The sequence below is a fragment of the Parasteatoda tepidariorum genome, chromosome X1 (assembly GCF_043381705.1).
Source record: "Parasteatoda tepidariorum isolate YZ-2023 chromosome X1, CAS_Ptep_4.0, whole genome shotgun sequence".
Taxonomy (NCBI): domain Eukaryota; kingdom Metazoa; phylum Arthropoda; class Arachnida; order Araneae; family Theridiidae; genus Parasteatoda; species Parasteatoda tepidariorum.
The window spans coordinates 11,780,856-11,795,407 of NC_092214.1; the positions used below are offsets into that span (position 1 = coordinate 11,780,856).

A 14,552-nucleotide genomic window follows, 5' to 3' on the forward strand; every position below is an offset into this window, starting at 1 on the left:
TGAAATGCAATATTTTTATACACATACTAACAATCAAGGAGGTAATCTAACTACAGTGAAACCTCTCGGTAAGGGCCACCTGTCCTTCCATTGAAAATTGGCCCTTATGGGGGGTGGCCCTTAAATGGGGGGGACCAAAAAATAAAATGAGGAAATCAAAATTTATGTATAAAAAAACTGTTTATTAACATTTTAAGTTTTTATACATGTTTAAAAAAATTTTCAATTGAAGTTTGTTTACTTTGTACAATTTTTTCGCAAACAATTTTAGTTTCCAATGAGTCCTTAACTCTATAAAACAAATTAGTTAAATTCGCATCATTTATTAATGCCTTGGATTGGGATATCAGTTTATTTACTTCTATTAGCGTTTCTTGGTTTGATAAATATGGCACGGGGAACTCATGGGACGGGGGGAAAATGGCCTTTATTGGAGGTAGTCAGGAAAATGTGGCCCTCTAATGGGAGGAAAATTAACATTATGTCTATGGGGAAAATTTTCGTACCTCAAAATATTGGCCCTTAATAGAGGTGGCTTTTAAGTAGAGGTGGCCTTTAGGAGAAGTTTCACTGTATTACAAACATGCACTACTAAAATTATATTTGGACAAAATGTTTATTTGCTTGTTAAGTGGAGTTGTAAAGTAATAAATATGCATATTAAAGATCTTTAGTTAAACTTTTTTATCATTTTCACATATTAATGAATAAAAGTGAATTTTTTCTAGCATTCTTTATGAAAATATTAATCAACATCAATAGTTAAAAGATTTTCGTCAAATACATTTTAATGGTTCAATTTTTTTTAATTTTGGTCTTAATATGTTATTTAACCTTTTGTTTTTAATAAACCCAAAAAAACGCAGTTTAAACCAAAAAAACCTGTTATTTTTTTAAATTCTTTTTTTTCAACCTTGCACATAGGTATTTATCAATCATTTACAATATACTATTGATTAGAAAGAAAAAATTTAATTAAAAAGTTATACAAATTTTGGGTAATTTGATGCTTATTTTTCTAAAAAATGGTATTATAAATCAGGAAGTTATTATTTCAGTCTTTAAGCCACAGCTTAGTAAAAAACCAAAAGAAATCTTCAAAAGAATTTAAATAAACCTTCAAATATGAATTTGGAATTTTAAATGAATTTGAAGCAAGTCTTTGAATGGTAATATACAGGATGAAACAAAATTATCCTTACATTTTATTTTTTGTTGAAAACCTTATGCAAATAGGGTAGCTGCAGTAGTTAAATAAAGTGCTAAAAAGTGTCTTAATATAGTTAATGAAGGATTAATTTAAGATTAAAAGTTTTTTGAATACTTCTGCACAAGTAGATGACTGATAATGATTGACTGATTCTGTTCAAATTCAGGATATTATTATTTAAAATAACACAGTTGAAAATTTTGTATAGCCAGGGTTGCCACCTTTCTACACAGTTGGGGAAAATTTCTTCTAGCAGTAGCTAAATTATGTATTATTCTTTGCTTTGTAAATTTAATTTAAAGCTATTTTCCACACCACTACGTGTAAAGGATTCAAAAGTTTAGATGAAACGAGAGATGTTTCCCCTCTCTCGTGGAAAGACTTATAAAATGTTGACAAAATTACCAAATATCAAACATTTAGTATTTAATTGTGTACCACTCTATGAAACATTCTGCAAAAAACTTAGTTGTTTGCAGACCTGTATAGCTTACAATTCAAATTCTTTTTTAACCATTCTCAAAATAATGAAAAATAATAATTATGAAAAATCATCTTTTACAAACAATTATCTTTGGATAAACAAGTATTATAATCGTGCAACAAAATTATATGATTATCTTAAACAGTTACAGATATGGTGAAATACACAAAAAGTAAAATTAATATTAAGATGCATTAACTCATAATATTATTCTGCCATATCATCCCTATTGGGACCATATTATCCAGACTGCAACTACCTCCTATATTTTGAGGTTGATTAGAAATTGAAATTAATAAGTATTGATTTCAGCATGTTCATATAATTCAAATTAGTAGAGAAAAAAGCATTCAAAGAAAACATCTTTGTCTTTGAATCCATAACTTAAAATATCATCTGCACAAATATTTTAGTACATTTAAGGTCAGTTTCTTGAATCATTAAGATTGCATTTTAGAATATGAAAACCCAATCATTAGACTAAAAGATGAACTGCAATGGCTCAATAGTTAAAAGTGATTCATTATTAAGAACTGGGGTTTAAACTTTAGTAAGGATTAAAACTCATCCAGCTGCAGATTAATGGGGGACATGCAAGTTTGGAAAGTAAAGGGAACTTGACACAGTGCTAACTATATTGCCATAATCATGCCATTGGTCACAAAATTAACGAGCTTTAATCTTTTAAAAGGATGTGGCAATTATGCTTAGGATCAAAATTCCTCAAAGTGTTCATGTTTTAATTTTGCACACTGTGCAAGAGAAAGATATATACAGTGATACATACAACAATACAAAAGGTAAAAAAAAAGTTGATGAAGGTTCTGGTTCAATAAAACGTGTAACCTTCCGGGGATTGATCAATTGCTAATTAACGGATGTTACTACTAAATTCTGACTTTTGTTCACACCTGTGTGGATGAATGCCCAATTTGCTACCAGGATGCGAAGTTGTCGGTTGCTATTTCATTTTGCGTCTTTTTACGTCAAAAATCAAGCATTAGCATATACTTACCTTATTGATTTAAATACTAGACATTCAGTTGTTGCCATCAATAGTATGTAAATTTTATGAGCATAAACAGAGCTCTCGTCTGTACTCCAATGCTTAGGTTAGTATTTTCAGTGATTATTATTTGCTTATGTATCTTCATTGCTGTCTTGTAGATCATCATTTTGGATTTATGATTTGTTTTCTGATTTTAACATGTTCTTTTTGCATATTATCGTGTTAATTTTTAAATGCAACAATAAAAGTGATGTTCATGTTTATGTAACTGTCTGCCTTTCTTGACCTGCATTGTTATTTTGGTCTCTAGCAGGGGTTGTGTTATCGTGATAAAATGATTTTCATGCTTTTGGAAAAAAGCATGTGATGAGCCTGAACATAAAGACCTCTGAGAGAGGAGGTTACACCAGCGAGGACAACCTGAGGACATCATAAGCAATAGTCCACATTATATGCGAAGAGAACAAAAAGTGAACACCTTAATAACTTTTGATTTAATAACTGCACACTAAAATCTTAATTGCAGAGAGGTTGACTTTAAATATGCAAATTACATAGTGCAGAAGATATTTTAGTAATGCAATCAGACACAAAATTGTACTTCTCTTCCTTTAACAGATTCAAATTTATTGCTCACAAAATATGGGAGTTAATCATGAAAATATGGAACTAATAGTTTGATTATGAATTATGAGAGTGGTCAAAAGATAAGGTTCTTTTATGTTGATTTTACTTATCGTGAAATTGCGCCATATCTCTGATACCATTAAGATAATAAATTAAAATTTGCATATAACTATAAAACTTGTTTATAAAAAAATAATTTCACACACAGGTTTTTACATTTTCCAACATAATGCAATTTTAAATGACAAATTTCAAAATTTAAAGGGGATGTTCAAATAGCTTCAGAACAAATCTGAGAATTAATTTCAGAATTTTTTTTTTACTTTGGAAGTCCACTACGCACATAAAATACTTAGAATAACACAAATGACTCATACAATTAAACATTCATACAAGAAATGTATTTTCTTTTTTTTAAATATATTATGTAGACAAACTCTTTATCGTTAAAAAATAGCTACAAATGTTGTAATGAAAACAAGAACACCTATGCTTTACCTGATTGGCCAGTATAATTTATTGACTGGTATTCAGCATAAAATACAGCTTTTTCCATTAATCCTGAAAAATTGAAAAACTAAAGTCATCATTTGCTTCAGAAAATTTCCTACATAAAAATCAAGCCTTCAATAAATGCAAAATATATAGGGAAATGTGATTGCCCCCCCCCCAAATAAAATCCTGGAAGTAAACTATTAAACAATATTCCGAAACAGATATTTGTACAGTATAACTGAATTAAAAACACTACTTAACATGCACCACACTTGACGCTTTCAGAGCCCAATTTTGATAAAGAAGCCCGATTTTTGTAATTCAAACAATCATATACTACATTTAAATAATATTTATTTACACAAAAATCATAAAATATTTCAGAATAATTACGTATTTAAATATAAAAAAAGTACTACCCGACTGAAATAATTACAAAGTAAGTCAGTAAAGCATAGTTTAAGATTACATAACTCTTAACTATGCTTAATTTTTGCACTAGTCAGATTTAGTTGATACATTGAATATGATATGAATTGAATTGATATGATTTTTTCTCCCATGTACTAGTTTCAAAATTGATCTCTATTCCAGTTAAATACAAAATGATGTGCAAAATAACTGAATTGAAAATGCTATTTAAATAATATCACATTTGGTGCTTTCAAATGGTATTTTAGATAAAGAAACTTTTTTTTTGTTTATTTAATCAATCATATGTCACAGTCAAATGATATTTAGTTCCACATAAATGAAAAAAGGATAAAATCATATTTATTAATGGAATATATCCTTGAAATATCTTAACTTAAAGATTGTATCCTAAATAGATTCTAAAATATGATTTATGATTGCTCTTTTAAGGTATAGTGTGGAACCTCCCTCCATTTTAAAGATAGCTAAAATGTAGGGGCGTTTGCCTACCTAAAATTATAGATTTAAAGGTCTTAAATTATTGTTATTAGTAATACAGTACAGAACCCGTTATCCGGAAATCAGAAAACTGGAAAACCAAAAAACCGGAACGAAATTTGATTAGTTTTCCCGTTACTTTTTTTAAAAAAACAAATTTTTTTTCTCATTAGATTTTAGGATTTTTCGCTCTTAATTGAAAGATGTTTACCTAACCATCATTTTGGAAATAATCATTAGTGTATTACTTCATCGTTTTTTCTTCTTTTTAAGATTATTTCCAATTTTTTTTTTTAAGTTGGGTTTAACTATTAAAAAAAACGGCATTTTGTAGCAATTCAGAAAACCGAAAAAATCAGTTATCCGGAATATCGATGGTCCCGATCGTTCCGGATAATTGGTTCCCTACTGTATTAATATTAGAAATATATTTTATTACAATTTTGCTGTTATTTTGAAATGTATTATTTTCTAGCGTAAAAAAATAAGCATTGTTAATGATTAAGAATTGCTATTCTTCAGTAATTCAGAAAAGCGGAAAAAACTTGTTATCCGGCACAATATCAGTTCCCTGGATTCCAGATAATTGAATCATTACTAAACAGTAAAATATTGCTTTTAATTGTTTTAGGAGTACAAAATAATCAACACAGTGAATAATTTTTATTAAATTATTATTTTTTATAAAATTGTATATTTTATTAAAAAAATGAGTAAAAAGAGAAACTTTGATGCTTTAGATCCTTCTATTAATCTTAATATAATTGTTTAAAATTTTCAGGTCAATTTTAGAATATCATCTGATACAATATTAGTTGTTATGCACATTAATTTCAGAAAATTATTATTATTTTTTTTTGCAACAGCGCAAGGTATTAAGAAAAATGAAGAAGTGCAATAGAATAAAATATTTTAGCATTCAATGCTTAGTTAGAGTAAAGGTGCATAACCTTTTTGCGAGAAGGGCCACTTGTTGGCCAAGTTGAGTAACGAAGGGCCACACACATATTTAGTCATATTGGGGGCAAATATAATTTTTATATAAACGTTAGTGTTCTAAGCACAAAATTTTTTTTAAAAATTTTAAGGATTCTTGTGACGTTACTCTACGTAAAACAATACTCTACTTTCACTTGTCCTGTGTTACTTTCAATCAGTCATTTTGTAGCATTCATTAAATTGCTCTTAGCTTATTATTATTATTTTTTAAACAAACTGTGTTTTACATAATCAGAAAAAATCTAAGAGAATAAGGACAATGGAATAAGAATTCATGAAGGGTCTATCCGCATACAATAAACTGCATATTGATGTTCTTTTCTAAGAAAACATTCTGATTTTTTAGGAGTAGAAAAAGGGGAAAGGTAAGTTATTATTTTCATACAATACATTTTTTTTTCAAAGTCAAAAGTCATTCATTATTTTTTAACATACTAGCAAAGTTATGAAAAAAATTACTGTTAATAAATTTGATTAATTATTTATATCTAATCATTAAATTAATTATAATCCATTTTAATTATATCGAATCCTTAAATTTTGTTTATTTTTATTAGTTATTCAATCAGGTTTTTTTTGTTTATTTAAATAGAATTGACAGAATTAATTTTAGCGAAATGCCAAGGTGATAGAATGTATGCATTGGAAGACTTGTCACTAGAACACTATTAGAGTACACATCTGGCCAAACATTTTAAACCATGTATATATATATAGAGAGAGAAGGGGGAAGAAAACTGAATAAAATCTAGATTTATTCATAAAAATATGTCATAACTTTCTCCATTATTTCTTGAACTATTTACTAAGAGGTTAAAATTTTAAAAACTAAGTAAACAAAAATTTATTAATTTGTTTGTTACTAGTTCTAATACTGAAGAAAATTTCCATTTTTCTATCTAAATAGTAAAAAAAATTGCCATAGTTAGTAGGTAAGTAAAACAATATATATAACACAAAATTCCATAAATGCACAGCCCCAGGTTTCAAGGTTTGCACTATAAAGAGTTTTTACCGTAGTACACAATTTTTCAAAAATACCGATACTTTTCTAGAACAGACAAAATTTACGACAATTTTTAAAACTGAAAAACATTTCCAAATATAACAATAAAAAAGTTTAATTAAATTGTTACAATTATTATAAACATTCATTTTCAAATTACAAACAGATAAACTTAATGAATCACAGTAAACAAGAAAAAGAGATATCACAGTAAAAGAAGACTTTCATCTTTTGTGGTGTTGGGCATAAGTATCACAGTTGGTAAATCTGTTTTGCATCCTTCTAAAGGCTGTGATTAAAAATTACTGTCAGCATTATTTCACAATGTTCACAAAATGTAATTAACTTAGATAAAAATTATTAACTTTAAATTCCAATGAAGATCCAATGCTATAAAACCTGTTAAGAATTTACAGAAAGTACTAAAAATTATCTTCTAACATATTTCTTAAGTTTTCATTTTTTTAGAACCTTGCATCTTTGAAAAGTTTGCTTACTAAGATACATAGAGGGCATTTCAGTGAATAAAATGACTTAATATATTTCAGAATATAAATTATGGAAATTCAAAGATTTTGTAAACATGATTTCAGAATTTTTTAAAAAGTTGCAAAATTTTCAAAATTAAATTCAAATAAAAGATGTAACTTTATAACAACAAAATGTACATTTTATTTTATTTTATAAAACTTTTAAAACTCTTTGAAGAAGTTTTTTTCCTAAATTTAAAACATTTTGAAAATTAAAATTTTTTCAAGTGTCATTTCCAAATATTTTTAATTTAAAAAAAATGCAAAATAAGAAGGTTTTAGTGTCTTACTAAAGCATTGCTCAAACCCCTCTACCCCTTGTCAGCATAAAATCACAAATCCCTTCAAGTGTTTACATAACATTTAAGCCGCCTTTTAGTTCTGAATAAATGAAGAAATCATATAATGAAGTGAATGCTCTAAAAATTAATACAAGAGGAGGTCTAAATTTGACCCTAAGCAGAACTTACCTAATAATATCACTGCTCCAATCCAAAATTGTATGCGTAGTAAATCTCTCCATTGCAAAGCAGATAATATTAACCACACAATAGCATATATGACATAAAGGCCACACATGACTCCATAAAACTGAAAGAAATCAGAAATTAACTGCTGAAAATGATTAAAAGGTTTTTAATTTGTTACACTCTTTGTGAACTGGTGGTAAAGCTTAGTTTTAAATAAGGGAACATATTTCACGGTTCTGAGGTCATATGTTCAAGAGTTGGTATATCTGTTTTAAATAATTTTCATTGCAAAAGCTAATTATTTTCAACTGAACAAAGAATTCCAACAAGTGAAGATAATTTGACTTGATAGTTTAGCTTCAGTTGTTAGATAATTTTGGTAAATAAATTTTATACATAAATTAAAACATATTCAACTTGTTTTGAGAGCATACTAAAGTGCCTATAATTAAAACAGAAATCTACATAAAACTTCCACTGTTGCAACGGCTACAATATTTTACAAATAAAAAATAAATAGATAAAATGAGAGCAGATAAATGAGAGTTTCAGAAAACTGGAGGCTAATCTTATAAAAAGGCAACTATAGATTGTTGTCAAACCTTATTATCCAATTTGCATAAAATATCGGATTTTGAAAAACCATATGGAAAAATGTTCGATAAAACCATAAATAAATGAGGGAAAATTAGGTGAATTTCTGACAGAACTATCACAAAACCAGCATATAAAAAAATTTAGTATTCAAATTTAAATGACATAATATATAAAAAATATCAGAATTATAAAAACTAAGTGGAAATGACAAAAAAATTATCTGGAAACTATGGAATCATTGCCATTCAAATGCATCAATAAGGGATAACACAAATTCCAAAAATATATGAGTATTTTTTACTTATAAGTTCTTTCTTTTTTATTTAACAATATTTTCTAGCAGTATTTATTTCACTTTTTCTTATTATTCTCTACTATTATACGTTTTATTATTGTGATTATAAAAGTATAAAACAAATAGTGATGTCCCTTTATTATAAGATAGTCAAGTAATATTACTTTATCAGGCAACATTTTACGATAAACATATTTGAAACAGGGCATATATACCTTTTTAACTGTTCTGCAATTTCTAAACAGTAAATAGTTAAATTTATTTTTAAAATATGCTTTGCATAAAACTTTTTCCAGTCAATATGTGCAATTAAAATAAAATAGAAAGTCTCATATCAGGAACCACCAGGACTTTGGTAAGTTCAAAAAATAGATTTTTCCTGATAATAGGTCTTTAAGATAAACAAACACCAAAACAACCTTACTCAACAAAAAAATAACAAAAAGACGACAATTAACACCAATTCCAAGCAGCAACAAATAAATACACATGGTTACACTATCTACGCAACTTTTGTTACAGATTTCCACATGGTACTTAAAATTTTGATATTTTAATATGCCATTATAACATACCGCAAATTCTGAATCACACATTTCAGTTAGTAATCATTTCACAATCTACTCGATTAGCAAAGATTTCACAGTTAATCCGTGTGGCTTTAAAGATTGTTTTCAGCTACTATTAAAACCAATTTTTACTGGGTTTTTTAAATTTCAATCTTTTAATACAATATTATTTCATTCAGCAAACTTTGAGTCACACATTTTGCACTCAATTATTGATGATCTATCCGCAATTCTACGCGGACTACATTTTTGTTTCACAGTTTTTAAATGATCATACGTGGAAAATTTAAATTGCACATTTGTAGAATTACTTTCTGATACACTCAATTTGTGACGACTTTACTGTAGACCTGGTTTTGAAGATTGCATTTTTAGCAGTTCAAAATTTTTAATATAGTTTCGATAATTTTTATTTCATTTTTAATATTACGATCCGCAATTTCCGAATCGGGCTTTTCAATAACAATTTAATAATTTGGTTTAGTCGTGACTATTAGATCTCGAATCCACAATTTTTTCAAAATGTGTTGTACTCTGCATTTGAGTGTGTCATTCATAGAGATAATAATCCTTTTATATGAGTGGTGGGAAATAAATATGCAATTTATTTCTTGCTGCAGTGAAATGCCGAATATTGTTTAGGTGTTTTCTAAATTTTATTTCAGATTATAGTGAAATCAGATTAAAAGCGAACAAAATAGGAAGTCAGATAAAACTCATCAAAAAGCAGAAATTAGCTGAAAAGTGGAGGATTTTCACCCCTGCATACTATTTTTTAACAGGTCGTAAAGTGTGAAAAAAAAAATTTTTTTGAAAAGTGGAAAGAGTTGTGTTTATTTTGATTGTTAAAAAGTGTCCGGAAAAAAGAGACCTTTTCGATAAACAGACATCTGGTTATGGGACTTAGTACTGAAATTGACTTTTAGCATTATTACAAAATAATCTGTTAGGTGAAAAACATTTCATGAATTTTTATAATAAGTATAAATTAAATAGGAATTCAAAGAACAAAATTGTAGAGTGAATACCATGTTAAACCCTGAAAAATGATTAAGTCTTAATTTTATCTCAATACACTAGGAAGCTAAATCTGTGTTAAAAATAGAAAATTTAAGGATTTCAAAAATGAACAATTTTTAATTTTGATGTAAGAATCTGTGTGATTTTAAGAAATGAAAATTATTGTTTAACACTCTAAAAACTGTCAAAAGGTAGTTGCATTTTCAGAAAAAAATTAACTTTTATATTAGATGTAGGTCTCCTGTAGTATTATTAAGGAAAACAATTTAACTATAAAATAAATTAAGGAATAAAAAATATTTCTGGAAAAAAAAAACAAGACTCTCCCTCAAAAACTTAATAAAAAATCTAAATGTGCCGAGGTTTAACAAAAATAATTTTTTCTTTTACCCTGCCCCGTTTACATAATCACAAATGGTTTTCCTTTTTGAAATGTGCGTTCTCACACTACCCTAACCCAGACTAATGATAATATTTGTTTTTACTTAAATGCTTAACAAAGATAAGTGGTGAATGAAAATGCTATAAATTTTATGTATAGCGTTACTGTATGTTACTTTCTGCAATAAGGAAGATAGGTCAAGCTATGAAAATTGCATTCTTGCTGCTATTAGGATTACTACTTTAGAATTAATTCAGCTTTATTAATTTTGCTAATGAAAAGGTAGTTCACAAAAGAATTACAAGAGGTAAATTGGTCCACTGGTATAAGGTTCATTAAGAATTTCTTTGCCCAGTTTTGATCCTTAAGTAAAAAAAAAGTTAAAAAAATCCAAGATAGAGATACAGCAAAAAGTTTTCAGCACATAGTGACTTGGAAGCAGTTTCCTTGACAAAGAACTAAAATATCTAAGAAAGAAAGTTAATATTTAGCTCATTTTTAAAAGTAAACTGAATAATAGAATTTGAAGTGTTCAGGATCTGATTAATATCACCCTAACAAAACACCCGTCAATGTATCTAGTGCAGGGGTCGGCAACCTATTGAAAAGGAAGAGCCAAAAGTTACAATATACAAAATTTCCCAGTTCTTAAAGAGCCAGTAAAAATTTTTGATTCAGTATTATATTATTCGCTTTTATATATATTTGATTTTCGATTTAAAATAAACAGCTTTAAATATGGAATAATATTTATTCATATAAAAACACAAATATAGATAGTTACATCAATGGGAGTATTGGCTTTGCATGCCTTTTGAAAGTTTAAATCTGGCGAATAACTTGTTGCTTTAAATTTCAAGCACGACTCTAAATTTTAATTTGTTAGTCGGTTTTTAACTTTACTTTTTATTATATTCATGCAAGAGAATGCTTGCTCACATGAATATGTCGACCCAAAGATCATCAGTACTCTGCCATCTTCGTCACCTCACTGTAGTATTCTGGAAGACTATTGTGCTGAATATTGCCTTATATGTGCCGAATATGAGGGTATCAACTAGCAGAATTTCTTTTAGAGCTATCGACTTGTGTTACGCGATGTACATGCATTTTTGAATCTCCAACTCTTCTAACTTGCTCTTGAGTTCTGTGAACTTGCCACTCCACAAATCTTTGGTTTTCATAATCAGAAATTGCATTTGAAGTGATTCAGCATCAATTCCAAATGACTCAATGTTAATCTGTTTTTTATTTGTGTTGAGAGGATTTACTATGAAAGCGAGAACACTTTTGTTTGTTTTGATTTGCTTAAATCTATCTCTCAGCGAATCCATTCTTCATGTTTTTTAAAGCTATGCTGAAGTAATTCTTGTCAAAAATTAATTCTTGTCATTCGTCTCATCCCAATAATACTTCAGATTTTTAAAAAAAAAGAAATTTACCTCTCTCCATGCCTTCAACAAAAATAAGTAATTTGTTTATGAAATAAACTACTTCTTCAAGCAAGGCGTAGGCTGGGTTGTCCTTTGCTTGAAGTTTCAGATTTAGTTCATTTAGTTTCATTGTGGTATTTACCATGAAGTTCAATTATTGCATCCATTTGTCTTCTTCCAATTCGGATGTTCAATGCTTTTTTCATTGAGGAATGATTTTATTTCACTCAAACACATAGCAAAACTTTGCAATGCGTTACTACTGGAAAACTATTGCACTTTATTGTGCAGAAGTAGGTCAGAAAACTAGCAATCTTTAAACTGGTGATGGTAGAGTGGTTTTGCCAAGATGCTGTTAATAATCTTGATTACCAAGTTTGTAACATCAACTACTTCGATCAGAAATATTTGGGCACAAAGCACTTCTTAATGAATTACGCAGTGAAATGTAGGAATTTTGTGGTTTATTTTTTTCTGAAAAATTGATGTCACCCCTCTATGTATTCTTGTCATCCTGTCTTGGGTGAGATAGAAATGGAACGAAATCGGCAACTGGAGAGCAGCGAGTTTATATCAAAAGAGTCACATGTTGCTCGCGAGCAACAGGTTTCCGACCCCTGATCTAGGGGGAAAATGCAAGCTTTATATGTTAACTTAGCTTCAAAATCATTTATATATAAATAATTATAAGCTGAACTTAGAGAGTTATAGATAGCATAACCATCTGTCATACTGTAAAAGGTTCCTCCCTTAAACAGGTCTCTACTGAAGTCAACATTCAAAAATAGTTGCTTCAGTAGCCTCTAAGCTCAAAAATTGTAGCCTAAATAGGATCTTCTGTTAATAAAATTAGCACATAGTATATAAAAACGTAATGATATATGAAAACAAAAATGTATACATATTGAAGGGTCACAAATTCTTATTTAACCCGGAGGAAAAACGCTATTGAAATCACACAAATAAGAGTACAAGAATGCACATGTAATAAACAACAAGACTGGTTTAATTGTGTGAGGAAACAGAAGAAGATTATTTGGAGGTTTAAGAAGATTATTTCAAACAATTTCAAGTTTTAATTTCCTGGCTTGATGTTCATTACATCTATTTTTCTCTACAGTAATTTGCCAGATTTTTGTTTATTCCTTGCTTAAATATTAATTTGCGTTCTCTCATGGATCACATTTGACACACACAGTTTGAGATGATAGTGCTGTAAATTACGTTGTTTTTCGATCCCTTTTTTGGTCATTTCCATATGCTTTTTCAAATTCCAATATTTTCAAAATGAGTATTCATACATTCCACTTGATTTTCAATGATATATGTATATTTAAATGGTTGCCTTTTTCTGAAAATAGTTGATTTTTAGCTACTTTTGTAAGAGTTAGCAGCCATAGTTGCCTTCCCTTGGTTTCAGTAGCAAATCGTCACATTTTAGTTGCCATTGGAAGCCTTACTTAAATTATAGTAAATATGCAGAATGAAAGTTTGCAACAAGTTGATAACATTTCATTGGAAAAGAGAAAAACATTTTGCATGCAAATAACTATTATCAAATGGCTTTAAAAAAATTATGTACAGTAAATACAATTTAATTATTAAACACTTACAATAAGTAAAGGATAGTCAATAGCAGAGAGATAACCATGGTCACCTTTCATTGCAACATCAACTTTAAAAGAAACATAAGACTTGTATTACAATAAAACATAATCTAATACATTAGCTTTAAAAAATTAAGCTTAGAGATTTCTCAAAAGCTATCTCTTAAATGAATTAACTTTTTGAAAACATATATTTCAGATTGAAAGTTCATATTATATATATAAGTTCATTATATTGTTTTTAAACAACAGAAAAAATTTAGAACAATATTGGTATTTTCTTTTATTACAATATTTCTAAGAGTACTTAAATTAATGAAGCAACTCATACTTTTATTTTATATAATAAATCACTTAAATTTAATACTATAAAGAATAAAAATTGGAAAATCAAAATTTTTTTAATCGGTAATCTGAAATTGAATCCAATTAAAAAATTAAATTAGTAAAAATATTATGTAAATATGAAATTAACATCACAAGGAGGTATTAATTACAGTAAAATTACCAGTAGCATTAAAGCTTGTTTGGTCAACGCTTTCTATTTTCAAAATGAACAAATATACTCCATCTAGGTCAACAGAGGTAAGTTTTGGGCCAAGCTGTTAAATATATATGAAATATTTTATTTATATATACATATAACACAATGAACAGACAAAAAAAAAAAGGAATTAAAGAAAAGAGATTAACAAAGAATTAAGAAAAAATAATTAATAAGTTTTATTTACTGTGTATAAGCAGCAAGTACATAGAACCCATAAAATGAATTAAAAATAAAAAGGAAACAAGAAAACAAATATATTTTTAAAGAAAAGATGAAATCATGATCATGACTAATTTTCCCTAAATTTTGGTTAATAGCATTATAATTAAAAATAATTCCACTAAGAGTTTTATTATTTTT

General features: G+C 27.9%; 1 protein-coding gene across 3 annotated transcripts in view; it reads right to left on the reverse strand.

Moving 5' to 3' along the window:
* LOC107451510 (transmembrane protein 87A) overlaps window positions 1–14,552 on the reverse strand; it is a 71,961-nt gene that overhangs the window by 29,296 nt on the left and 28,113 nt on the right. For all 3 annotated transcript variants that reach the window (XM_071187543.1, XM_071187541.1, XM_071187542.1), the window contains exons 9-12: window positions 14,154–14,247; window positions 13,652–13,713; window positions 7,743–7,863; window positions 3,829–3,891 (exon numbers count right to left, since the gene is read on the reverse strand). In XM_071187543.1, coding sequence (XP_071043644.1) covers window positions 3,829–3,891; window positions 7,743–7,863; window positions 13,652–13,713; window positions 14,154–14,247 — 340 coding nt within the window. The remainder of the gene's footprint in view (window positions 1–3,828; window positions 3,892–7,742; window positions 7,864–13,651; window positions 13,714–14,153; window positions 14,248–14,552) is intronic.